The following is a 24,406-nucleotide window of genomic DNA, read 5'->3' on the forward strand; positions in this document are numbered from 1 at the left end:
TCTGGGTAGCATTAGGAGTGCTGAGTGTGCTCTATTTGTAAGTGAGGGTGTTTTCCATTACATTTATCAAGTCTGTGGCACAGTTAGGAGTACACGAGTGAATTCATGACAGCAGCAGATGAATGATAAAGCTTTGTGTGGGTAACCCTCAGGGTTATGTTGTTGATGGGAGACATTTCCATGCACCACCTCTGCTGTATATTGTCAGTGGTTGCAATACCACTCCAGAGTGAGTAGGGATGTGAGAGAGGCAGACAGTGTGTGGTGGGCAGGACAAGCCTTTGGTTTACACATTACCAGCATCTTTAAGAAGGCTCAGTCTAGTGGGATTGGAGTTATTACATCGAACTGGTTCCAGGGGGATTCTGGTGTCGTACCCACCTCTGATAACCCACTAATAAATTCACCACTACTTTTAATACCACTGGCACTTCTTGCACTACGTGAGTTGTCTCTGCCCCGATCTTCTCTGTTTACTTCTGCTGTTCCGGCCTGGGTGTGGTGTGACATCCCACATGTTCTCTCTGTACTCCCTTTTTGCACAACACTTCACACAGATGTTTTTTAAAGAAAATAGATTTTTTTCTTTATTTCATGTCTAAAGGAATACTAAGAATAAACAAGTGATTATGACATCCGTCCTGTTGTCTTTGATTTCCTATTCTCCAAACAACAAACTGGCAGAAGGACGGTTCTGTCTCGGAGCTGTCTATTGTTTTCTCAGTCAGTCGTCTCACTCGATGACAGCCATCATTTATGTGACGCGCCACATTCTCACCCCTCAGGCCCCCGCGCCACACTATTAACAGCTTCCATAACATTGCCATGGACACATCATAGCGAAGCAAGCACGACAGAGATATTTATAAACAGGCCAAACGCCTGCTATGGACCCTGAAGCTCCAGGCCAGCCGCAGATTACAACCTGGGATTTGTTTTAACTCTTTTTACAAATACATCTGCTCAAGATTGAAGCATCACATTTTCACATCACATTTATTCTCCACAAACTCTAAAGTAATCACAGTGAAAGAACATTTGCATTCAACAGATACAAATATTTGTGGTTATCGCAACAGCCATGTTTTATGTATTTTCTTTAAAATCATTTAATGTGGACTTTCTCTGTTTGCAACGGGTTTTCGAAAAAGTTTCAGCAAGTACATCATATAGTTAGGGCTGCAACTAACAACTATTTTATTCATCATTATATCTGTCAATTATTTACTCAATTAAAAAATGTCAGAAGGTGATATCTTCAAATGGCTTGTTTTATCCATCATGACATTATGACATTTCCAAACCCAAACAATTCACATAAATCAGAAGAAAGCCAATATTTTTGCTTGAAAATGTTTCCTACTAACCATTAATTGATATTTTAAATACTTACCAATTATTGTTTTCTAATCACTTCAGCTCTAAATGTAAGAATAATTCTATTAATATAAAATTAATAATTAGTGTTGGAAATCCCTGCAGCCCCTCGTCATAGTGAAGGGTTAAAGATGTTAATTGCTCCCGTGTTCTTGCCTGCATCTGCGTCACATGGATTATAAAAAGGGAAAAGAGGAACCTCAACCGATCCCATAGTAAAGGTGTAGATTGGCGCCATGGTAACAGCGTTATAGAAAGACACCTCCTCCTTTTCACAGTCTAAGAACACACCGACGCGGACAAGTCGGACCGATACGTTGACCTTGGTGGGCTTTGGGTCGGTGTAAGCTTGGACAGATCCGCCCATCAGGGCCAGAGTCCAGAGGCCACTGGAGGTGCCGGTAGCATCCATCTCCCCTCTTGGGACATCTTGTCGTGCAACGCCCAACCTCCATGCTGTCTTACATCCCACCTCTACCTCCCAGTAGTGTCGGCCTGTCGTGAAGCTCTGATGGCCCAGCACACAGTAATAAAAGTGGAACCGTTGTGGGTTTTTCTGGCAATGCTTTGTGTCCTTGTCTTCCTCAAACCACACTGAAGTGCAGGACTGGGACAGGGACAGATTAGGGTGGGCGGTCTCAGGGTCAATAGTCATTGATGTAATATCTGTAGGCAAATAGAGAGTAAGTAAGGTGAGTTTGGTTGTTGTGTTGCATGTGCTGTATAAAATGACGTGAGAACATACTTGGGTAAAGGCAGCTTTTCATGTGCTTCCATATCCTGTACTGTAAGGGCCCCACAAACTGGCCGGAGCGCACCTCAGTGTTCACTTCTGCTGGTGGAACAAAGCTGACATGAGACCTGCTTGGACAAGATGGGAAGCGGGGAGGACTGAATGATGAATGGTAGAATATAACCTGGTAGACGCACCACGGTGAGGATTATGGAGACGGATTGGTGAATAAAAATGTTAAGCGTGCATAATGAGATGTGGGGAAAACAGTGGAGAAAAAAAACACTTGGGTAAATAAAACCTGCCTTTTTATGAGATCTTGGATTTCCTGCAATGAGAGAAACATTTTAGCAAAGCACATTGTACAGCAATTTAAATCAATTTAAATCAACAACAGTTTGGACTCCAAAAGCGAGCGACTGCCCTATGCTGCCCTTTCCTATTTGCTGACTAATGTGCCGACATCCATTTGTCCTTTCACTTTTAAATGAGAAATTGATTTTGACTTTAAAAACTAGAAAAGTCAACAGTTTAGCCAATCAATGTCTTTAATTGATCAAATGAGTGCCGACGAAGAGGGGCAGAACAGCTAACAGGGCTGCACTGCAGCTCTGGGATTGGGTCCCTTTGATGTAAACCTGAACAGTCACATTGTTTCCCAGCAGCGCTAAGCTCAAAGGAGACCAAACATGAGGGGCAATTATAGACAGTTATTTTGACAAGTCACGAGTAAGGTAAGTAAAGTCTTGTCCCAGGCCAAGGGGAATGCTTAAAATGACCCTGGATAACACACATGTGACTCTGCTGTTGTGCAAGACGTTTCCAGAATGTTTTATGGAGTCCAAACTATTCTCCACCTCCCCCTTCTGTCCCCGTTCACACATGAGCTCACTCTAGATCCAAATTTAAATCACCCCCATCACCACTTTGTATGGTTACAGTGTAAGCAAACCTTAAGTGATAGTCAGATGTAATCTCTTTGTGTTCATGAATTTATATGTTTTAGTAAAAGGGCTTCCTCACTCTGAGCAGTGTAGGACTGTTCTCCTCAGCCAGTTTGCTGTTTAGCACCGTGATTGCTCTATCCAGGTCTCTCCCTTGCTCTGTTATTTTCTTGTTTCTTTCCTTCAGCTGCTTCAGTTGTTTCTGTCTCTCCCTCCTCAGTCGCTCCAGGTCCTTACACTCCTCCTCATCCAGGAAACAATGGAGGTTCTGAAACTCGGCTCTGATTTCTCGCTCCAGGGCGTCAAAACTGTTCTGAAAGACGGAGAGAAAAGACTAATGATTACCAATTCAGCCTACGTTTGACCTCAAATTCAGTGCGACCAAATGGATAATCAATTTCAAAACTGGTCACAGTGGAATTGTTATGAATTAATATGCATTTAGTTTGTGTTGAACTAGAATCACTATGAAAAGGGTGTATTTTTGAAAAATACAAGGATTAATAATGCAGCAACAGTACCTCTACTTGCACTGACTCTATGTGCGTCTCTATCTCTGCTTCTCTGCATTCATCTACCTCGTGCTTGATTCTTTTAATAGCATGGAAAAGCTTTCTCTGCAACACACACACACACACACACACACACATACACACACACACACACACATAGGAGACAGAGAATTGGAGAAAAAATGCACATGGAATAGAAATGTTACTGATTTAAAAAACTTCAAACTGAGTTTCTTTGCCCATAAAATATATGAACTTTCAAATAAATACATTCACATTATGAGAGACAATGTGTCCTGTGTCAGCTGTTCTTAATGCAGCAGGTGAATAACATAAAACATGGAGTTTACCTTTTCATCACTGAGAAGGCCTTCGTTGCAGTTGTTGGTGTCTTTGGTGTGGTTTTCGTACATTCCAGATTCTTCAAATTGGACAAAACAGAAATCGGGAAGACTCTTGAGAAAGGTGCAATAAAAGTGATGGAAGGAGTAAGAGGGAGGGACAAATTTGAGGACACAACAATGCGGAGGACAGGGGGAGAAAGAGAGAGAGCGAGAGAGAGATAAAACACACATGCCAGCACGATGAGAACAACAGTCATCATACACACTAATAGAGCAAACAAGGACGTACATCCAAGCAGCAAATTAACAGAAGAAATTGTATTGACAAGCACAGATCAGTGTCCAGAGCCTGACTTGAGAATATATGGATCCATTAAAAGTAGAGGAGAGAGAGGAGGGGTGGAAGGGAGGCAGATGACTTTAGCTGCCAGGAGGGCGTGCTGGCTGGCTGTTTGGCCAGCAGCACAACGATTTATGGCAGTCGACACAGAAGAGTCTATTTCTGTCTGCCAGCGTCTTTGGAATCAAAGAAGAATCTGTCGGCAGAAAGGGGCAGATATTGTGTTTCATACTGGCAGTTGTTTTGCCCGGAAGGGAGGCAATGCAGCTTCATTTTTTGCAAGGTGGCTCCCTTAATGTCTAGGGGTGTGAGAGGATTCAGTGCTTGCTTTGTTGTGCGTGCCCTGCAGGGTTTCATTTTGTCTGAGAGGGGGCCCTGTTTCTCAATGTACAGTCAGCATTTCTGCTCCCTTCCCCAAGGAGTACATGTGTGCATCCCACTGCCCAGCCAATAATCTTTTCTCTTTTTTATCTCAAGTTTGTACCTTTACTTCTTTCCCCCTCGAGACACAGGGGGGGGGGGGGGGGGGGGGGGTCTGGCTATGGGTGTGTGCACTGAGGCATGCATTACTCATCTGCAAATGTTCCTCATCTATAATTCACAGTGCTGGGTCGTAGCAAGTCACTGTGCTGAGCTGGGGTTGAGCTGCAAACTCTGTGCACGACAGTATTCTGAGAGGATGATTCAATAAAATACAAAAGCTCACTGCAAGAAGTCATGGAAGCATGCGCAGCAATTCCTGACTGAGGATCAAAGCAGCTGTGAATCAATGTTGGCTATTTAAAATGAATGAACTGTCTTTTAGTTTTCAGGAATATGTCCATACATTACAGTGTTACTGCCAGATAAAGGCACAAATATGTATATGGGACATTTTACAAATGTGATTGTCACTCTTAAAGATGCAAAAAGAAAAAGGTTCCAAAAAGGCATTGGAATGTTTGCTATTATCTGTGTTTATACATTCAAAAAAATGAAAACAGATCCTGCGTCATTACTGTTGTGTAGGCGTTTAAGTGTCTGAGACAGTTTTGTGGAGCAGTAAAGTCACCTCCCACGCCAGACCTGCAAGTCCAGGAGGGAGAGATACCACTAGATGGAAGCAGATCAACTACTGAGCTCAGCGAATAGGACACGAAGAACAACACCTCACTGAAGTGGTATTTCAGGAGTGCTGGGAACGAGGCAGAGGACAAAGAGCAAGGTTAGGTTTGGCTGTTGGCAAAAGATATGCAGCATACTTGGAGGTTATTACTGTAGTTATTCTAGAGGCTCTGCCATAATAAACACCACCGACACACACTTGCTGTTTGTGTTTTTATTGTTGTGCTTTGTTTTGTCTGTCTCGTTTCGTCTTTATTCCTTTTTCGGTTTATTCTTGTGTATTTTAATAAGTACGAACAAGAAAGGCAACGTGTTCAAGAAGATTTCAGGAAGGCTGGAATTTGGGATCTTAATATTTAAAAAAACAAAACATGAATGAACCTATCAAGTGGAGCAAACAGTGAAATGTATTGTATTTGATCAAACAAATCATCCAAACGGGATTAGTGAGTATATGTGATTTAATCAGTGGTCCACATGAGGAACAGAAGGTGGCGGTAATGCGCCTAATACACTGACTGCCATTAAAACTAAAGAAGAAGAAGAAGAAGAAGAAAACAACGACGGAAGTAAACAAGAGCATGTCGAACAGACAGACTCAAACAAGAGGTACCACTCGGGGTTCAAGGATAAAATAACCTTGTAAAACACCCAAAGCATGTATTTATATGACATGCATATTTTAAATAAATCCAGTTGTATGTGTTTGGAGGCCTGTGAGACCAGCAGCTCTGTGCCTTTAGTGAGCTAGCTACGAAAGCTAACGTGTAGCTTAGCATACAGTTACCTTCGTATATATTATGTCGCTGTTGCTGAACTGACTTTCAGGATATAACTTCAACTGCAGCAGACGGTAGATTCCAGTGTTTAATCACTCGTGTTTTATTCCAGAAATGAACGGTCAAGCGGACGTTGAAGTTGACTTCAAGCGGAAATACAAAAATCTCAAACGAAAATTAAAATTTCTTGTTTATGTGAGTACAATCATTCTGAGTCTCGAGCATCGTCACTCAGTACTTTACTAACACACGCACGCGCCTCGTTCTCTGCACTGATGTCGTGTTTGGTTTTCTTTTCCTAGGAGCAGGAATGCTTTCAGGAGGAGCTGAGGAGAGCACAAAGAAAACTTCTCAAAGTCTCCAGGGATAAAAGGTGAGGTCACATGAACACGTGTGGATGTTGAACAATATGTGCGTTCAGTAAACAACTAAGTCATTCACTTGTTTTCTAGCTTCCTTCTGGACAGACTGCTGCAGTATGAGAGGGTAGATGAAGACTCCTCAGGTAGTTACTACACCTCATCCTAAAGACTTCAACTATTGGGTTTTTATTACTGTGACAAACTGTCATTTCTATCTTCAGAGTTGGTTCAGGCTTCCTTGTGTTCTGTTGCAGATTCAGAAGCAACAGTTTCCTCAGACAACAGTGAAGGAGAAGGCCCCAGGGAGAGGGAGAGGGAACGAGATGGAGCGAAAAAGTAAGTCAGGCATTTTAACATACCATTCATGATATCAAACCCACTGGCTCCGGGTAACTTTTGAGTGACATTTCCTGTTTCCATGCTTGGAATTAGTTTGTCTGTTATTTTCATGGCCACACTAAAACATGAGGCGGACATTTTCAGATTTATGCACTCCGAAAAACATTTTAGAAAACCTCAGTTTTTGGATTTAGTGTCGACGGGAGGCTAAAACATAGAAATAATAAAAGTAATAGGTTTTGAATTAAGCCAGCTTGGTGTAACCCCTTGAACCAAATGGAACAATGTGGGGATTTTGAGCTCTGAATGCTCTCGTGGCCACACCGAGTTTCTATTCATTTCTCTCGTACTCTTTTTCAGGCGACGAAGTAGTCCTGGAGCGTGTCTTCCCTCATCTTCCTCCCCTCATCTCTCCCTGCTTTCCCGGCCTGGTGTAAATCCCCTTCAGTCATCAGGCTCTGGACCCTACCTCAACACCGTGAGTTTCCATCCCCCTTTCTTTTCTCTTAACCAGCAACAGTTACATTACTGTCATCTCCTCGTCATCATGTTTTGATTTATTTGGCATTGTTTATATAATTTGATTCTTTTGTCATTCTATCCATGAGTCTGTTTTATCTCTTCATTTCTTTTGTTTTTTTGTTTGATGCTTAAAATAGCTTCACTGTCCTTGCATTGTTCATTCTACTGTGTTTTTTTTTTGTGTGTGTGTGTGTGTGTGTGTGTGTGTGTGTGTGTGTGTGTGTCTGTCTGTCTTGTAAATGGCTTATTTCTGTGTGCTCGTGTGTTTTGTGTGGTCATTTGGCAATTTGGGGCCTGCATGTGTGTTGGGCAGATGCCCTTCCCACCAGAGTATTTGGCTCCTCCAGCTGAACGAATGAAGAAAGAGAGAAAAACAAAGACGCCTAAAAACAAGAGAGACACAACGGGGAAGGTGAGAGAGAAAAGGGGAAAATAAGATGTTCCAGTAGGTTATATTTTGGTTACAGCATATTTACATAAGAAAGAGGAAGTCATATGTGTCTACTTTTATGTACTTAGAGAGTCCTAAAATCTTTACTCAACTTTATTTAATATTACCTGTGATAATGACATTTCAGGACACTGATGTTCAGTCCCCTCAGACATTAGAGTTTGCTGAAATGACCCTCTGGTCTGTGAGTTTATGTACATGCTACATGCTTATCTGTAGTGCAGCCATCCATCCATACCCCTCCTTCCTTCATCACATCTCCCATCCTTTTGCCATTCCTGACATGTTTGCTTTATTTCAAATTCCTCTCAGGTTGTTGCCCCATTGGCAGCTAATTACCCATCAGCCCCTGCGGTCCCTCCGGCAGCCAGCGGCCCCTTCAGCTGGGTTCCCAGACAGATGCTCAGTGGCGACGCAGCTGAGGAGGAGGGAGAGAGCGATGGAGACAGCGACAGAGGAGATGAAGACAGAGGGGAGGGAGACGAGGCCGAACTGGTCATTGACCTCCCGAATGAGTGAGAGCCGGTGTGTGTTTTAGATGTATTTATAAAAGGGATGGAAGGATCTGTGTGTGTGAGAGCGAAAGACAGAATGTGACAAAGTATTTTCCAAATTGAGTAGCGCATTACCTATTATCAAAATAAAAAGGAGGGCCAAGCTCCCCCCCGCCCCCCTGTGGACTTTTGCTTAATTGCAATATCACTTTAAAATATCTCCCAGATGAATGTGGTTTTCCAAAATGATGTTAAGAAATAAATCTGTGACAAAATAAGCATTTGTAAGCTTTAAGAAAAATCCACTGCCACTGGAATAACAGGATACTTTGCTTTTTAAGCTGTTTCAAGCTGGCAGCTGATTATTTTTTGTCAAGCGATCTATAAACTGTGACTACAGCTAGGTGGGTCCTGCACAAAGACAGCTTCTGTTTGTCTGTTTTTGCATTGTCCAAACACCATCTCAGACTTGGAATTGCATTAAAACTGCAGTCCGTTAAAGCTGTTTTAGTATTTTTCAAATCTTACGTCGTCTTTGCTCGTTACAAGCAGTTTTGTCATTTGAACTTCTAAAATCAAAGCTACGTCATATTAATTAAGATGTATTATTTTTGCACCTATCAAATTGTGTGTGTGTGTGTCAGAGAATACAATGTCAAATGTTATAATTTCAGATCACTAAAAGTTTTTGTTTCAAGTTGAAACGGTGTCTGGTTTCATTCACAGATTCTGCTGACAACATGCTTACACAGGCTATATTGTTGCTGTATGCTTGTTTAAAATCTCATCGCACCATTTAAGATGCAGTGTTGTATACTTTGGCCCCACCCAAAGCATCACGCCCTAAAAATCATTCCAGAGCTACAGTCAGTCACTGAGGTATGCTGTGGTCTTTGTGAACACTCATGTTTAGGGCATGTGTACTGACAACATTCACCGCACTAACGCTATGAATGAGGAAAGCTCGTGTAAATGTAGTTCATGTTGGTTATTGCGCTTGATCTCTGCATGCTTGGCCTCTGCTTCTCTTGATAGAAGCACTGGGGTACATTTGGCTCATATTTGCCATAATTAAGCAACATAAAGGCAGCGTGGCTGGACTCTACTTCTTCTAGAGGTCAAAAAGAGAGCTAGATACATTTTGCTTCACGCTGACTAATGCTCTTGTAAAGAACAATCGGTGCCAACATCGTGTCTCGACAGGCGTGTTTCTAATATCAAGTAAAGCGAGCTTGCAAGGCATGACGGAGAGTGTGTTTTGCCTGGCAGGTTAAATGAAGAACGGCTGTACTCTGGGTGAAACGATGACCCGTGGTTTTGACACTGTCAGGATTAAGCCTTAATGAGGGATTCATGAACTGACATTGTTAAATTTAGAGCTCAGTCGCCCACATTTTACCTGGGGTTTCAAGTGTGACGTCCTGCTTGATATGGACGTATTTTAAAGCAACAGTTTTGACTTGGTACATAATCTGCTCTTTAAGGAATGTGTTTTGCCAAGAATAATAAACAAGAGTTTGTTATTCAAGGGACTTGGCTTGTACGACGACCATTGTTTCGGAATGCAGACTTACAGGTAATTGACAGCTTTCGATGGGTGTGTGCTCGGCTTGTGTACCTAGCAGCAATGGGAGTTAAAGGTGTAACCATAGAGTGTTGAAGAGGGAGGGGGCTGAAGTGGAGGTACAGCCAGAGGGAGAGTCAAAGAGGGTGGAACTGACAGAGGGGGCGAGGTTGTCAGTGAAAGGGAAATGAAGGAGTAAGCAAGATTGTGTCTGCAACACAGATTCACTGAGAGTACAGCTGACTTTAAAAGAAGGCAGACATGGTTGGAAGCAAACTGGAGGAGAGAACAAGGAGCGAGTAGGAAAACCACAAGACATCAGCAGCCAACCTTGGCCACCTTATCTTTTCCATCTATATACGGAAACCACTGGATTATTTATAAGCCTCTCCCTCTTGCTGTGTGTGTGTGTGAGAGAGAGGGATTGTGCTGCGCTCACCCCCAACATGCTGTGTCCTGCTGCCGTCAGTGCAGCTGCTGCGGCTGTCTGGCTGCTGGCTGTGCTGGGCCCGGGCCTGTCTCTTCCAGCTGAGGACAACTCGGAGCCAGACGTCAGCCTCTGCACCCACTGCTTCTACAGACAGACGCCTCCTCAGGGAGCCTCTTCTGCAGGGTTGCTCTGCCACAGCCTGCCTGGGGGACAGGCGTTCGCCACTCTGTCCAAACCGACCTGTGACACCGCCGTCTTCTCTGCCTTCCATCTCAGCCCCGGATGGACAGAGAAGGAGGGGGAAGAGCTCGTGGTAAGGACGCATGTATCTATCTGCCCTCAAAAATCACAGATTGGTGTTCCAGCATACAAGCAGCAAATCATTGGTGAAAGTAACTAAGTACATTTTCTTAAGCACAGTTTTGAGGTATTTAGCTTGAGTATTTCCATTCTATGTTACTTTGTGCTTCTACTTAATGGAAATATTGTACTTTTCAATCCACTACAGTTACTACTTACTTTTCAGATAGAGTTACATTATAAATATATGCTAATTAATTAAAATACATTGTAAAAATGATAGCATTGGCCTATGATGCCTTTGACATTTCACAAAAAGCAATGATTATAAAAAGAAGTGAAGAAAATGAATAAATACTCAATATTTGTGTAACAAAAATGAGTTTTGTTCTTTTCTTCTACCTCATTAATCATCTGACAACCCCTCAGATTTGTTCCTCCTGTCAGCATGTTATTTATTCCTGTGATTAACTACAGAACAAGTACTTTCACTTGTGATACTTGAAGTATATTTAGTGGCAAATACTTTGATGATATACTGTATATATATATATTGTTATGTAAAATGTCTGAATACATCTTCCACCATTGCACGAAACATTGTAAACAGCCACCTCTTGCAATTCACTGCAAGTTCCTGCATTTGAAAACTGAGTGTACAAAAGTTCAAAACAGATGAGGGCATTTGTATGTTGCACATGTTATATAGATGTATTTAATACTACATTTAATAACTTCAAGAATAACTTCTGAACATTTGAAATCAATTAAATAGAATGTAGTGATTCATATTTGAAAATACATAGTGAAGTATCTGAAGGTAATAGACTGACTGGGTAATGATTAGTTTACGCTTGCATACAGTAGATCCTGATGCAGTCATACTTTAACACGTGGTTCTGTTTTTTATTTTTATTGCCAGACAAATGAGGAAGAAGAAAACATTAAAGTGGCAGTACCAGCCCTTCTCAGAGGAGGCGGGGATCCATCTCATCACGTCTCGCCCACAGACTCCCCGCTTCAACACTGGGACTCAACAGTCACAACACTGGTCCAGTCAAGCATCTCTCCCCAGTGCAGCACTTTAGGGGGCGATCTCTACATCCTGACCGGGGTAGGGGGTCTCGGGGCTGCTGAGGATGGAGACGGGGAGTGTCAGACAACGCCGCTGTGGTCTGCAGTCTGCTGCACTGTCCCAGAGGGGAAGAGTGGCTTCAGTATGGGGTTAATCAGAGAGACAGGGGGAGGGGAGAGGCAAGTGAGCGTGAAGGAGCTGGAGGAGATTCTCGGAGTGGCAGAGCTGTTCTCAGAGGGCTGTGGAGGAGCAGATGGGGAGACTGTTGGAATCAGAGTAGGTCTTCACAGTGAGGGGCTCCCTGGGAACATAGAAAAGCTGGATGGAGATCTTACTGGTGAAAACACAGGAGCTAAAGATGTAGATTCAAACACTGGTCGAGCCACTGAAGGAGAGGAGGTTGGTTTAGGTGCCACTAAAGGAGAGGAGGTTGGTTTAGGTGCCACTAAAGGAGAGGAGGTTGGTTCAGGTGCCACTAAAGGAGAGGAGGTCGGTTTAGGTGCCACTAAAGGAGAGGAGGTTGGTTCAGGTGCCACTAAAGGAGAGGAGGTCGGTTTAGGTGCCACTAAAGGAGAGGAGGTCGGTTCAGGTGCCACTAAAGGAGAGGAGGTCGGTTCAGGTGCCACTAAAGGAGAGGAGGTCGGTTTAGGTGCCACTAAAGGAGAGGAGGTTGGTTCAGGTGCCACTAAAGGAGAGGAGCTCGGTTCAGGTGCCACTAAAGGAGAGGAGGTTGGTTCAGGTGCCACTAAAGGAGAGGAGGTTGGTTCAGGTGCCACTAAAGGAGAGGAAGTTGGTTCAGGTGCCACTAAAGGAGACGAGGTTGGTTCAGGTGCCACTGAAGGAATCAAGCAGCGTGATGTGACACATTCAAGAGCTGTCAGATCAGGGTCTCCTGAGTCCTCAGCTGACTATGAAACTGCGGATGAACAAGAGACAGACACAAATTCCAGCAGCACTCTGATGTACGTCCTCTCCACCACCTTGTCCATCTTCAAAGTGCCGCTGCAGCCGGTGTTCTCCACTGTCACTAAGTTACCTGGACAGGTAAAACAAGTTACTGAACCCTTTAGACATTGTTGTATTTTATGTTATTCAAAATAAAGGGCTACTCCAGCAATTACACTACCATTAGGCTAACATGGGACTGGTTGAAATTGATGCACATTACACTTCCCAAAATGCAACGGTATACAGCATACACACCCCAGTTTGTAACACAGGCCTTCTGCTACAAATTTGTAGACTGCAAGGCCAAGCCTGAGGACATCATCGGGGTATTTTTGTTAGACTTTAGACGTCTCATCCAGAGTAACAGAAGACATTAAACAACTGTTTCCACAGACTCCTCATCACAAGTTTAGTAAACCATGTGTAGAACCGGGTAATTTGACAAATTAAATGAATGAAACTAAGAGGGGAAAGGGGCAAAAGGCAACATGCAACAACAGGACATAGAAGGAAAATATTACTAATCATAACTTGTTTCTGCATTCGTCTTATTTTTGTTACAAAAGACCAATCTTCCAAGACTTTATGAAATAAAACATGGAGATGTTTAGTGTAGTTAATTTGTAGAGAAAAAAAAATCAGTTTTAACATGTTCAGCTTCAGTGTTGTTTCATAAATCTCCCTATTCCACTACTCTCCTCCCAGAGACTGGAATAAGGTTTGGCCGGCAGGTGTTAAATCATTACATGCCTTCCGGTCATTCTGTCATTTTGTTATTCACACATTTTGATCTGACACGTTTGTCTTTTGACTCAGGTGATGTACGTTCTTCAGGAAGACCTTGGGGTTCTGTCTGCACTTCCTGGCGAAACCTTCTCCCTCTTCCACCTCTTGACTTCTGACCTCTTGTCTTGGTCCGGCTCAGCTGGAGAAATGCTACTGGGTATCGGGGAGAACTGCTGCTCCAGCGTCTACTACTGCTCCTCCTCCATACTGGGGGCCCTGCTGAACAGCTGCCACACTGGGGTCACTGGCATGGGGACCCTGGCTGGAGACACAGTGGGGATATTTGGCGATGCGTTCGATAATGCTTGGTGGGTGACCAAGTTTTTCGGAGGCCGGCTGTGGGAGCAGAGCGAGGGTTACGTAGGAACGGTGGCGTCAGAGATGGGGGGTCAGGCGAAAGCTGTCGGTGGCGGGTTGGGGAGGCTGGTGTGGAGAAGTGGAAGTGGGTTAGTTAATGTGTTTAGAATCGGAGGGGGTTTAATAATGGGGATGGTGGATGTGGTCTTTGGTGCGGGGAAATTGGCTTTTGAGCACGAGTCAGAGTTTAAAGTGGAACTAAAGTCCACATGAAGTCATAGTGACAAACTTTTTTTTTGTTCTCCAGTTTTGGTTTGTGAATTTTTTTAGCATGTGGAAAAAGGGGGGGACTATTTCAGTTGGATGTAATTTGAAGCTCAGTTGTTACGATAAGGATAGCTATACGTTTCTAAATCACATTTCTTACACTGTAGGTCTTACACTTCACTGTGGCTGGCTGTCCAAATAATCTGCTGCTGGGATAAGTGACCCAACTGTGATTCAAAAAAACACTGTGCACAAGGCTTTTGGATGTAATTATTCAAAACAATTATTGTATGATAGTTGTTATAATAAATGTTTGCTTACATGTACATTTTAATAAAAGAGGATGCTGGCATACTGTTTGTGTCTTTGTTCTGTCCTTTTCTTTCCAATGCTCATGGTAACACACACTAATATAATAACATATTTCTATTAATGAAATCAAAACCTTCCAAATATAAAACATAAATACAGATATATACCTCAATAACATTTAGAAGTAATCTATTTTACTTGGGTGGTTCCATTCGATTATACTTTCCTTTTATATTCCTCCACATTTCAGGGGAAATATAAACTCCATTTAACTACCTACTGAAAGAGTAGATAGTTATTTTGTTGATAAAACATATGTGAAGTTTATGAATTATCTATTGTTATAGATGAAACTACTAAGTGGCTATATACAAACGAGTAAAAATCAGCTCCAGCTCAACCAGCAAAGCATTGAATGTGAAAGCATCAGTGCTTATAACCCAATAATGTAATAAAGATGATATAATAGTTTAACTCTCTCAAAGAGTCCTGTCTGCACTGTGAGTGATTTTACTTCTGATACTCTTCCTCTAACTTAGGACTTTCATTATAGTAACACTTAATGCAGGATTTTTACTTTTATTTCCAAACTGTTTTATTGCTAGGAAAATAACTAATGATACCAATTTAGTTAAGTATTACTGGAGTCATTTTTTAGGTTCTCCTACTTAATTTTGGTACATGTATTTTATGATACTATCGGCTCCTTCACTACTTTTCAGGCTAAAGTATTGTACTTTTTACTTCAGATCAAGATTTTACATGCAAATTACATTAATTTATAAATTGGCTGCAGCTCGATGAGCCACGACATTATTATTTTATGCTCATGAAATAGTATTCATAATTAATATAATAGGTATTATAGTATAACACTCAATTCTGCATAATGAGTTATTTTACTTTGGAAACATATGATGATGACACTTAAGTACTTTTATTTAACTCTGACTGTAACTTTGTCAAATTGTGATTTTAATGCTTTAACTTCATTCTTTAAATATTTGTTTATTTTTTTCACCACAGGTTGTTGGATATTTTTTTAAAATCATGATTAAAAATAAAACATTTTACATTTTACAGACTTCCGGTTTGCGGCGGACGCAGCGGATCAAACCCGGAACACGTTGCTAGTTGCATCAGACAACAGCGAGTAGGCGAGGATTCATGTGGCTCTGCTGTGTAAGCTGACGTCTCTTTCTGTTTCACTTACAGGTAAGGATAACTTCCTGCAAAAATTGCTAATAACAAGCCACAGGTTCAATAAACACCAACTTAAAAAAACAGTTTAAGATACTCGCTACGAAGGTGAACACATGTGAAGCTCGGGATGCGCTCACAGAAACTGGAGTTTGAGTTTGTCTGATTAGCTAAAGCTAACTAGCCTGTTTGGCATGACTTTTTGTCAGCCCTTGACCGGTGGCAGAGATGAGATTTCTTTGTGCAGAAAGTGAAACACACCAGCTAACACAGCTATCGTGTCAGACACTTCTACACGATGATGTAGACTAGTATAAGATGCTAAACAATGTTTTAAATACGTTTAAACCGGTTTATTAACGCTAGAAGTTTCGTTTCCCTGGTTAACCTGACTGCAGACGACACACTGTTGAACTGGTATGACAGTCAAACAAACACCCACTCCACCATCTTCAGCCAGATAAAGAATGTCTTTGATAGCATAACTTGTTTGGCAAACTGCTCACTGAAAGCAGAAAGTGAATAACACATCAAAACCAGTTCACGATGTACTCGATGTCTGTGTGTCTCTCCCAGAGATGGCCGCTCTCTTCGTGTCCCCTTACCCCGATGACTTCAGGAGCCTCCTGGCTCTCATAGCTGCAGAGTTTGGTTCCTCCCGCCCGCAGACTCTCACAGAGGACCCTCCCGCGTCCCTGAATGCCCGCTCCAGACCGACCCTGGTGCTGGACGCTCGGGACGGTGGCACCGTCCTGAGCGGGTCCAGCGCTGTGGCCTGGTACCTGGCTGACCAGGGGAAGAGAGCTGGTGTGGATGCAAAGCAGCAGAGCCAGGTGTGGCAGTGGCTCAGCTTTGCAGACAACGAACTCACCCCGGTGTCCTGCGCTGTGGTCTTCCCTCTGATGGGGATGGTGGGAGTGGATAAGAAGGTGAGACCAATCGTACAACATGCTTTCTTGGACGTGTGTGTGGTTTCTCTTATCATGTGAGGGTTTTATTCTAAAAACGACTTGTGCCTTCTCAGCTCCAGCAGAGTTCCCGCGCTGAGTTGATCCGTGTTCTGAAGGTTCTCGATAAAGCCCTGGAACCGAGAACCTTCCTGGTGGGGGAGAGCATCACCCTGGCTGATATGGCTGTAGCTACAGCTGTTATTCTCCCTTTTAAATATGTACGTATGTGGTGCAACCGGTATGTCTCTCAGCATGTTTCTACGCTGAACACCTTAGTGCTGGGAAATCTCCTATCAGTCAACTCTTTATCTGATTTTTTTTCTATTTTATTTTAGGTGTTTGAGCCATCGGACAGGAAGGTCTTGACCAATGTTACGAGGTGGTTCACAACCTGCGTGAATCAGCCACAGTTCCTGAAGGTGTTGGGGAAGATCACGCTTTGTGAGAAGATGGTGCCAGTTACACCGAATGCAAACCCTCCAGCTAATGCTGGAGCTGCTGATGCTGGAGCTGCTGATGCTGGAGCTGCTGATGCTGGACCTGCTGATGCTGGACCTGCTAATGCCGGAGCTGCTGATGCCGGAGCTGCTAATGCCGGAGCTGCTAATGCCGGTCCTGCTGGTGATCCTGCTGATGCCACAGCTAACGGTCAGGGAGTCGTCTGCCACAGTTCATGAATACTTCTTTTTTTTGTGGAAACATCATTCTGATTCTCTTCATGTTTCCTCCTACAGGCCCACCAAAGACAGAAGCACAGCTGAAGAAGGATGCTAAGAAGAGAGAAAAGTTGGAAAAGTTCCAGCAGAAGAAGGAAATGGAGGCAAAGAAAAAGACTCAGCCGTCAACAGAGGTACGGATACTGAACCTCTTCAAATAGAAGGTCTTGTAAGACATGGGTGCAGCTTTGAGAACCTATGTGTTCTGCTTTCTTCTCTGTTAGAAAAAGGCCAAACCGGAGAAGAAGGAGTTGGGAGTGATCTCATACACTGTCCCCACTGCCCCTGGGGAGAAAAAAGGTGATTGATCAGTGTGGGTGGGAGTGTTTTCTCTCGTCACAAAAGGTGGAGTCATGAGTGACCATACGTGGTGTTGTAGCTTTCCCCATTCATAGCAAAGGGTGAGGGGCTACCCTGCACGGCAGCTGGATTCTTGCAATATCCTAAGATGACATGAGAAGCACACGCAAATCCATTCGAGTCAGGCTTCATGTATGCGTTTGTGACCGAGCCACAGTGGTTCAAACCAATCGGCGTCCTGTGAGGAGTTACCTGCAGCTAAGGAGAAGTTTAGGTGTGATGCGACACAGAGAGGCTTTAAAACAACAATGATGGCTCCTTAAGAGGTTAACGTAGACGCTGCAACAGCATCAGTTACATCAGAACTAAAAGTTCTGGATTTTCTTCATTGAAAGAAGTGCAAAGATCGACATTGAAGGTTTTTCTTGATTTAAAAAAAACAACATGTTTTCGCTCTTCTACTAAGAGTTTGATTGACAGATGGTTCATCCAATCACCTGCCAAGTGGCATCCCTGTGTTCCCTACATAACATGTATAGTTTTGTCATATTTTATTGTGACTATCTCCAGGTCCATATGTCAACCCTCCCTCTCTCTTTCTCTTCTGGTGTAAGATGTCATCAGCCCGCTTCCCGACTCCTACAGTCCTGAGTATGTGGAGGCTGCCTGGTATCCATGGTGGGAGAAGCAGGGATTCTTCAAGCCGGAGTACGGGGTAAAGAAGTCCTATCTTCATACGACAGAAAATGTCATATTTTTTAGTTATCATTTCAGTCTGCAATAACACGTCTGTCTCTGCAGAGGGAGAGTATCAGCGACAAGAACCCCCGCGGCGTCTTCATGATGTGTATCCCTCCACCCAATGTGACGGGATCACTCCACCTGGGCCACGCCCTCACCAACGCCATTCAGGATTCTCTGACCAGATGGTAACTTTTTGTTTCTGTTTCTATTTCATTTAAATTGTGTTGTTATCGAGACCATGTGATTGAATTGGTGTGCTTCCTTCTGTCCGTCCAGGCACAGGATGCGAGGTGAAACCACCTTGTGGAACCCCGGCTGTGATCACGCCGGTATCGCCACACAGGTGGTGGTGGAAAAAAAGCTGATGAGAGAGAGGGGCATGAGCCGTCACGATCTGGGCCGGGAAAACTTCATCCAGGAAATCTGGAAATGGAAGAACGAGTGAGTGAAGGAAGAAGTAGAAAGGAGGAGATGTGAACCTGGTTTAATACTAGAATAAAGAACACTGTAATAACTTAGTCCCTTTGTCTTTTCAGGAAGGGAGACCGTATCTACCACCAGCTGAAGAAGCTGGGCTCCTCTCTGGACTGGGACAGAGCCTGCTTCACTATGGACGAAGTGAGTATTCTGAAATCCCTGAACTAATATGAATACAACCTGAATTTCTAATTTTCATGTCTATATTTCTCTGTCCAGAAACTTTCCTACTCAGTCCAGGAGGCCTTTATCCGCATGCACGACGAGGGAGTGATCTACAGGAGCAAGCGTCTGGTCAACTGGTCCTGCACACTAAACTCTGCCATCTCTGACATAGAGGCAAGTATGCATCCTATTAGAAGTCACAAAAGTCACTCTACTTGTTTCTATTCTTTTCTTTTTATTATTTAGTTTGAGGGTTTTACACATTGGTTGAGATTTAATCAAGAATACTAGAATTGTGTGTTAAAATACTGAAAGTGCATGTATTTATGAACCTATAGTAACACTCATTACTAGTGCTGCGTATCAAACAACAAAACTCTTGAGTACTGAAAACTAATTGTTTTCGATTCTCTGATTTATATTCTTTGATCAGATATTTGCAGATGTAAACTCTATTTTAAAATGTATCTTGTATTTCATCCAGGCAAATAGTATTGAATGGCTGTTTAATAAGACTATTTTAAACGCTGATGCATTTGAGAAGTTTGACAACGGTTGTTACTCCAGAAGTTAGATTTTGGGGGCATCTTGGTGGCCGAAGGGCTAAAATGTGTAATACAAAAGCCACAGCGTAAGCGGTTCGAGTCCAGCAGGGAACACTTTTTGCATGTCATCCTCCTCCCTCTTCCCGTGTTTTCTTGTCCGGCTCTCGACTGCTTACTGCCAATTAAAGGCTGAATTACCAAAAATAATCATTTTAGAAAAGGAGAAGATATATTTCAATTTTTTTAGACTTAAGTGTGATTTTTGGTATTTTGGCAAATGATGTCAAATGTTTTGTCCACCAGTCCCCAGCCTTACTTTGTTAACCCTGTTATCAGGCTGTGATGGGGATCCAAAGTGCTGATCCATGCTGTGCTCTCCTGATTACATCGTGTGGTTGGTTTGCAGGTGGATAAGAAGGAGCTCACTGGCAGGACTCTGTTGCCTGTCCCTGGCTACAAAGAGAAAGTGGAGTTCGGAGTGATGGTGTCTTTCGCCTACAAGGTGGACGGGTCAGGTATGTGAGCTCGTAGGGAGCAGAATATCTTATGCAAAGACACATTGTGCCACTTCAGTAATAGCTTTTTATTTAAGCATCTCTTTCTCTTTCTTAGACGAGGAAGTGATCGTGGCAACAACTCGTATTGAGACGATGTTGGGAGACACCGCTGTAGCCGTCCACCCTGCCGACTCCAGATATCAGCATCTGAAGGGCAAAATGGTGCTGCACCCCTTCTGTGACCGCAAGATGCCGATTGTCTTCGATGACTTTGTGGACATGAGCTTTGGAACAGGTAGGCATGGTTACAGGAAGCCTGCAGTGTGCTGAGAATAAGTAATAATAACATGTCGTTAAGCCAGGCCACTTTCATTATTATGGCTGTTCTCTTTCTCTTTCCTTATTATTTTCTCTCTCTCTCTCTCTCTCTCTCTCTCTCTCTCTCTCTCTCTCTCTCTCTCTCTCGTGTGTTCTCCTGTCCCTCTGCACCATTTTCTGTGCAGGTGCTGTCAAAATCACCCCGGCTCATGACCATAATGACTACGAGGTTGGAGAGAGACACAATCTGGCCTTCATCAACATTTTGGATGAAAATGGCCTGCTCATTAACGTGCCTCCTCCCTTCCTGGTATAGTGTCTCATTATCATCCCCCCCCCCCCCTGCAGTTTGTGCATTTTCGCCGTGACACTAAAAGTCAGGCTTGTTCATAGTGTGCATGGTGTAGCACTTTTATGTCTCAATCTTTCTTCTTTTTTTTTTAACTACTCTTACTCTTCCCCCAGGGCGTGAAGCGTTTCGAGGCCAGGAAGACGGTGCTGCAGGCTCTCAAGGACAGAGGCCAGTTTAAAGAGACCAAAGACAACCCCATGGTTGTCCCTGTCTGCAGGTAAAGTGAGGTCCATGTGCGCATAAGTAGAACACAAGTTATTCGTGTTTTTAGATCTTTTCATCTTACTCGGGGGTCATCCTTAAAGCCACGTTACGAATCTACTCTTATCAGTCGTTCAAAGGACATCGTGGAGCCGCTGCTGAAGCCGCAGTGGTACGTAAGCTGCGCGGAAATGGGCAAGCAGGCCGCAGACGTCGTCAGAGAGGGACAGCTCAAAATCATCCCCGATCACCACCTCAAGACGTGGTTCAACTGGATGGACAACATCCGGTAATTATCCTTTTATTTTAAATGTGTTGATATTGATTGATTTTGCACAATAAAGTGTGGAGTGAGTTTCATGTTTCATCCGTCTTCCTCTCAGGGACTGGTGTATCTCGCGGCAGTTGTGGTGGGGTCACCGTATTCCTGCGTACTTCATCACCGTCGACGATGCCGCCGTGAAACCAGGAGAGGTAAGCTGATGTCCGTCACTATCGTCAAGGTCCGGAGGCTTTCAGATAAATGCTATGTGCGATGTTATTCCACCATTTTCTTTCTTTTATCTACTTTTTGTTTTGTCTCCAGGACATGGACGGTCATTACTGGGTGAGTGGGAAATCGGAGGAGGAGGCCAGAGAGAAGGCAGCAAAACGCTTCAATGTGTCCGCTGAAAAAATAACCCTCAGACAAGGTAAGATTTAACACTTTCTAATGAAGCAGTCTCACTACCACAACCCTTGTGAAGGTTATCTAATCAGTTCTTGTGTTGCTACTACACAGATCGACCTAATGTAATTAATTCTACTCCATATTCATACGCGTTACATCATTTCTGTCCCTGTTTTCCAGATGAGGATGTTCTGGACACTTGGTTCTCGTCTGGCGTTTTCCCCTTCTCCATCTTCGGATGGCCTAATGAGGTAAAGGACTGAGGTCAACCACCTTCCTTCTCACACAAATGTCATTTCTTTGCAGTAGATAGTAAAGTTATCTTCTGCAGTAGAAACACTGCTCTAAAACAGAAAATATATAATAATAATAATAATATACTGGAAATGCTGCCACCCAAATTACGAGTACTTTTACTTGTAAAATATGACTTTTAAACATAGTTTTGTTTATGTGTTTCCATCCATAATGTTGCTATTTACCATCTCGCTTCAGACCCAGGACCTGAATGTGTTCTACCCTGGCACCTTGCTGGAGACGGGCCATGACATCCTGTTCTTCTGGGTTGCTCGTATGGTGATGATGGGCCTCAAACTGACCGGCAAGCTGCCCTTCAAAGAGGTGAGACCAATCAAAACGGCCAGAACCAGGACCGTAACACAACAGGGTGGGATACTAGTGTTATTAGCTGGACGTGACTAAGTAATGATCATGCTTCTCTTCCAGGTCTATCTGCATGCAGTGGTGAGGGATGCCCATGGGAGGAAGATGAGCAAATCTCTGGGCAACGTCATTGACCCTCTGGACGTCATTACAGGGATCTCCCTCGAGGTAAAGCCTAATCACGTTGTGATGCTTGTTCAGATACACGCAGACATTCAGTCTTTCCTCTCTCCCATTTGGGTTGTCTTGTACATGGACACCCCACGCACATTGCTCCCCCGAGGCTCATATTCTTGTAAGATTTATTAAGCACCCCTTTCTGCTTCCAACAAGCTTTTATTGAGGCCATCAATCTCTTCACCAGCTGGGCGGAAACATGCTCAGTCAGAGGAGGCACATCTGTCCTCTAGAGGGCACTGAAGGACTTGTAGTAAACTTTACTTTGCCCTTAATAATAAAACCCTTTTTCTCTTTCCTACCTTTTTAAAACATCAAGCTGTTGAAAGGATGAAATCATCATTCTTTTTTAGTGGTGACATCCCGACTTATTTCCCATCCCCTCACCCTCTAGGGTCTTCATGCCCTGTTGATGGACAGCAACTTGGATCCTGTGGAGGTGGAGAAGGCAAAGCAGGGCCAAACCTCCGACTACCCAAACGGCATCCCAGAGTGTGGCACAGATGCTCTCCGGTTCGCTCTGTGTGCCTACACTAGCCAAGGTGAACTCATTTGTATTTTCAGTTTTTCTTGCCCTCTCTCTTGTTGTGCCCCCATAAAATATATCAAAACACTGGAAAACAGCATTACAATCAGTCAGTATGAGGTCACTTATTACTGAATCAATTAATTTTAAGATGCACTGAAATCCTTCCTTGTATTCCTGTATGCGTGTCTCTCAGGTAGAGACATCAACCTGGATGTCAACCGCATCCTGGGTTACCGTCACTTCTGCAACAAACTGTGGAACGCTGTGAAGTTTGCCATGAAGACACTGGGAGACAACTTTGTACCATCAGAGAAAGCCCAGGTGAGACCAGGGGAAGAGATGAAGGACACAGTGAGCATAAACAAGCTCTGCTCCCTACTTATTCATATTCATCCAACGACACGCGAACCCTTCTGACCAAATACATGTTCAGTAGAACAGTTGTTTTTCGTTACCATTAATAGTCTGGGGGGTTTCATTTACTCATATGCTGTCCTGCTTAGTATTCATGAATGTGTACACGCTACCTTAGAGGTACACGGACAGGAGTCGTGTTCACTGAACCTCTTCCTCTTTTGCTCTTCCTTCAATCCCCTCAGTTGTGCGGAGAGGAGAACGTATCAGACCGGTGGATCCTGTCTCGACTGAGCGCAGCTGTTGGTCTCTGTGATGCCGGCTTCAAGGCCTATGACTTCACGACCATCACGACCGCCATTTACAACTTCTGGTTGTACGAGCTCTGTGACGTCTACCTGGTAAGAAATGTTTTAAGACCAGCGAGCACCTCCGGTCCATTCATCTTAAATAGTCTATGTAAAAAGTTTGTGTCAATGCAGAAGACTTTGTACCAAAGCTGACCCCCTCCCACTCTTCTTGTCCTCCAGGAAAGTGTGAAACCAGTGTTCAGTAAGTCGGAGGAAGACGACGCCGGCCAGAGACGGCGCCTGGTGTGCAGACAGACCCTTTACACCTGCTTAGAAGTCGGTCTGCGCCTTCTGTCTCCTGTGATGCCCTTCGTCAGTGAGGAGCTCTATCAGAGGTTACCACGTCGGCGACCTGAGAGTGATCCGCCTAGCATCTGTGTCACACCCTACCCTGATACAGAGGAGGTGAGATAAGGAGAGGGGGAATGAGGGTTGGTTAAAAACTCACTGATGTACAGATGTCTGTACAGGTCAGAACTGAAGATATTATAAAGTTGCCATTTGAGATATTTTGAGAGGGTGAACACTTATTTTAAATGAAAGCCCCTGCAGTAATTATTTAGTTTGTTTATTATGTTTTTCTGTGACTTGTAGTTCTGCTGGCACAGTGCGGAGGTCGACCACGACATGGAGTTCATCATGACTGTGATCAAAACGATCCGGTCACTGAGAGCCGACTACAACCTGACCAAGACCAGAGCCGACTGTAAGATGACAAACACCAGCTTCATCCTTAGTTACTCTAAAATAATAATTCATTATCTAAACTTTCATTTGCCCATTTCTCTCCCAGGCTACCTCCAGTGCATTGACTCTGCGACTGCGTCCCAGGTGCAGAAGTACAGTCTGCAGATTCAGACCTTGTCTTATTCTCAGGCCGTCATCGCTCTGACAGCTAACCAGCCTGTCCCAGCAGGC

At 43.7% G+C, this 24,406-nt stretch overlaps 3 protein-coding genes across 3 annotated transcripts in view; all 3 read left to right on the forward strand.

The window, feature by feature from the left end:
* The first annotated feature begins 5,844 nt into the window (after nt 1–5,844).
* Nucleotides 5,845–9,005, forward strand: ino80e (INO80 complex subunit E). Its single transcript, XM_076109134.1, has 8 exons — nt 5,845–5,963; nt 6,246–6,328; nt 6,436–6,506; nt 6,586–6,638; nt 6,750–6,831; nt 7,195–7,312; nt 7,670–7,768; nt 8,120–9,005. Exons 1-8 carry the CDS (start codon nt 5,936–5,938, stop codon nt 8,324–8,326), a joined length of 741 nt encoding a protein of 246 aa, XP_075965249.1. The 5' UTR covers nt 5,845–5,935; the 3' UTR covers nt 8,327–9,005.
* Nucleotides 9,006–9,051: 46 nt separating this feature from the next.
* Nucleotides 9,052–14,327, forward strand: LOC142969303 (uncharacterized). The gene is made up of 3 exons (XM_076109133.1): nt 9,052–10,608; nt 11,518–12,714; nt 13,435–14,327. Exons 1-3 carry the CDS (start codon nt 10,312–10,314, stop codon nt 13,972–13,974), a joined length of 2,034 nt encoding a protein of 677 aa, XP_075965248.1. The 5' UTR covers nt 9,052–10,311; the 3' UTR covers nt 13,975–14,327.
* Nucleotides 14,328–15,405: 1,078 nt separating this feature from the next.
* vars1 (valyl-tRNA synthetase 1) overlaps nt 15,406–24,406 on the forward strand; it is a 10,509-nt gene continuing 1,508 nt past the window's right edge. The window contains exons 1-27 of the mRNA XM_076109622.1: nt 15,406–15,495; nt 16,057–16,409; nt 16,505–16,648; nt 16,766–17,078; nt 17,165–17,280; nt 17,371–17,446; nt 18,061–18,161; nt 18,248–18,375; nt 18,467–18,631; nt 18,727–18,808; nt 18,887–19,006; nt 19,784–19,892; nt 19,990–20,169; nt 20,378–20,502; nt 20,658–20,761; nt 20,876–21,034; nt 21,129–21,219; nt 21,332–21,437; nt 21,596–21,666; nt 21,911–22,036; nt 22,142–22,246; nt 22,650–22,797; nt 22,978–23,105; nt 23,384–23,539; nt 23,669–23,893; nt 24,083–24,194; nt 24,282–24,406. The exon at nt 24,282–24,406 is cut by the window's right edge and continues 51 nt beyond it. Coding sequence (XP_075965737.1) covers nt 16,059–16,409; nt 16,505–16,648; nt 16,766–17,078; nt 17,165–17,280; nt 17,371–17,446; nt 18,061–18,161; nt 18,248–18,375; nt 18,467–18,631; nt 18,727–18,808; nt 18,887–19,006; nt 19,784–19,892; nt 19,990–20,169; nt 20,378–20,502; nt 20,658–20,761; nt 20,876–21,034; nt 21,129–21,219; nt 21,332–21,437; nt 21,596–21,666; nt 21,911–22,036; nt 22,142–22,246; nt 22,650–22,797; nt 22,978–23,105; nt 23,384–23,539; nt 23,669–23,893; nt 24,083–24,194; nt 24,282–24,406 — 3,666 coding nt within the window. The 5' untranslated portion in view covers nt 15,406–15,495; nt 16,057–16,058. The remainder of the gene's footprint in view (nt 15,496–16,056; nt 16,410–16,504; nt 16,649–16,765; nt 17,079–17,164; nt 17,281–17,370; nt 17,447–18,060; nt 18,162–18,247; nt 18,376–18,466; nt 18,632–18,726; nt 18,809–18,886; nt 19,007–19,783; nt 19,893–19,989; nt 20,170–20,377; nt 20,503–20,657; nt 20,762–20,875; nt 21,035–21,128; nt 21,220–21,331; nt 21,438–21,595; nt 21,667–21,910; nt 22,037–22,141; nt 22,247–22,649; nt 22,798–22,977; nt 23,106–23,383; nt 23,540–23,668; nt 23,894–24,082; nt 24,195–24,281) is intronic.

Source organism: Anarhichas minor, unplaced genomic scaffold, assembly GCF_050575085.1.
Source record: "Anarhichas minor isolate MPS153535 unplaced genomic scaffold, ASM5057508v1 ptg000041l, whole genome shotgun sequence".
NCBI lineage: Eukaryota > Metazoa > Chordata > Actinopteri > Perciformes > Anarhichadidae > Anarhichas > Anarhichas minor.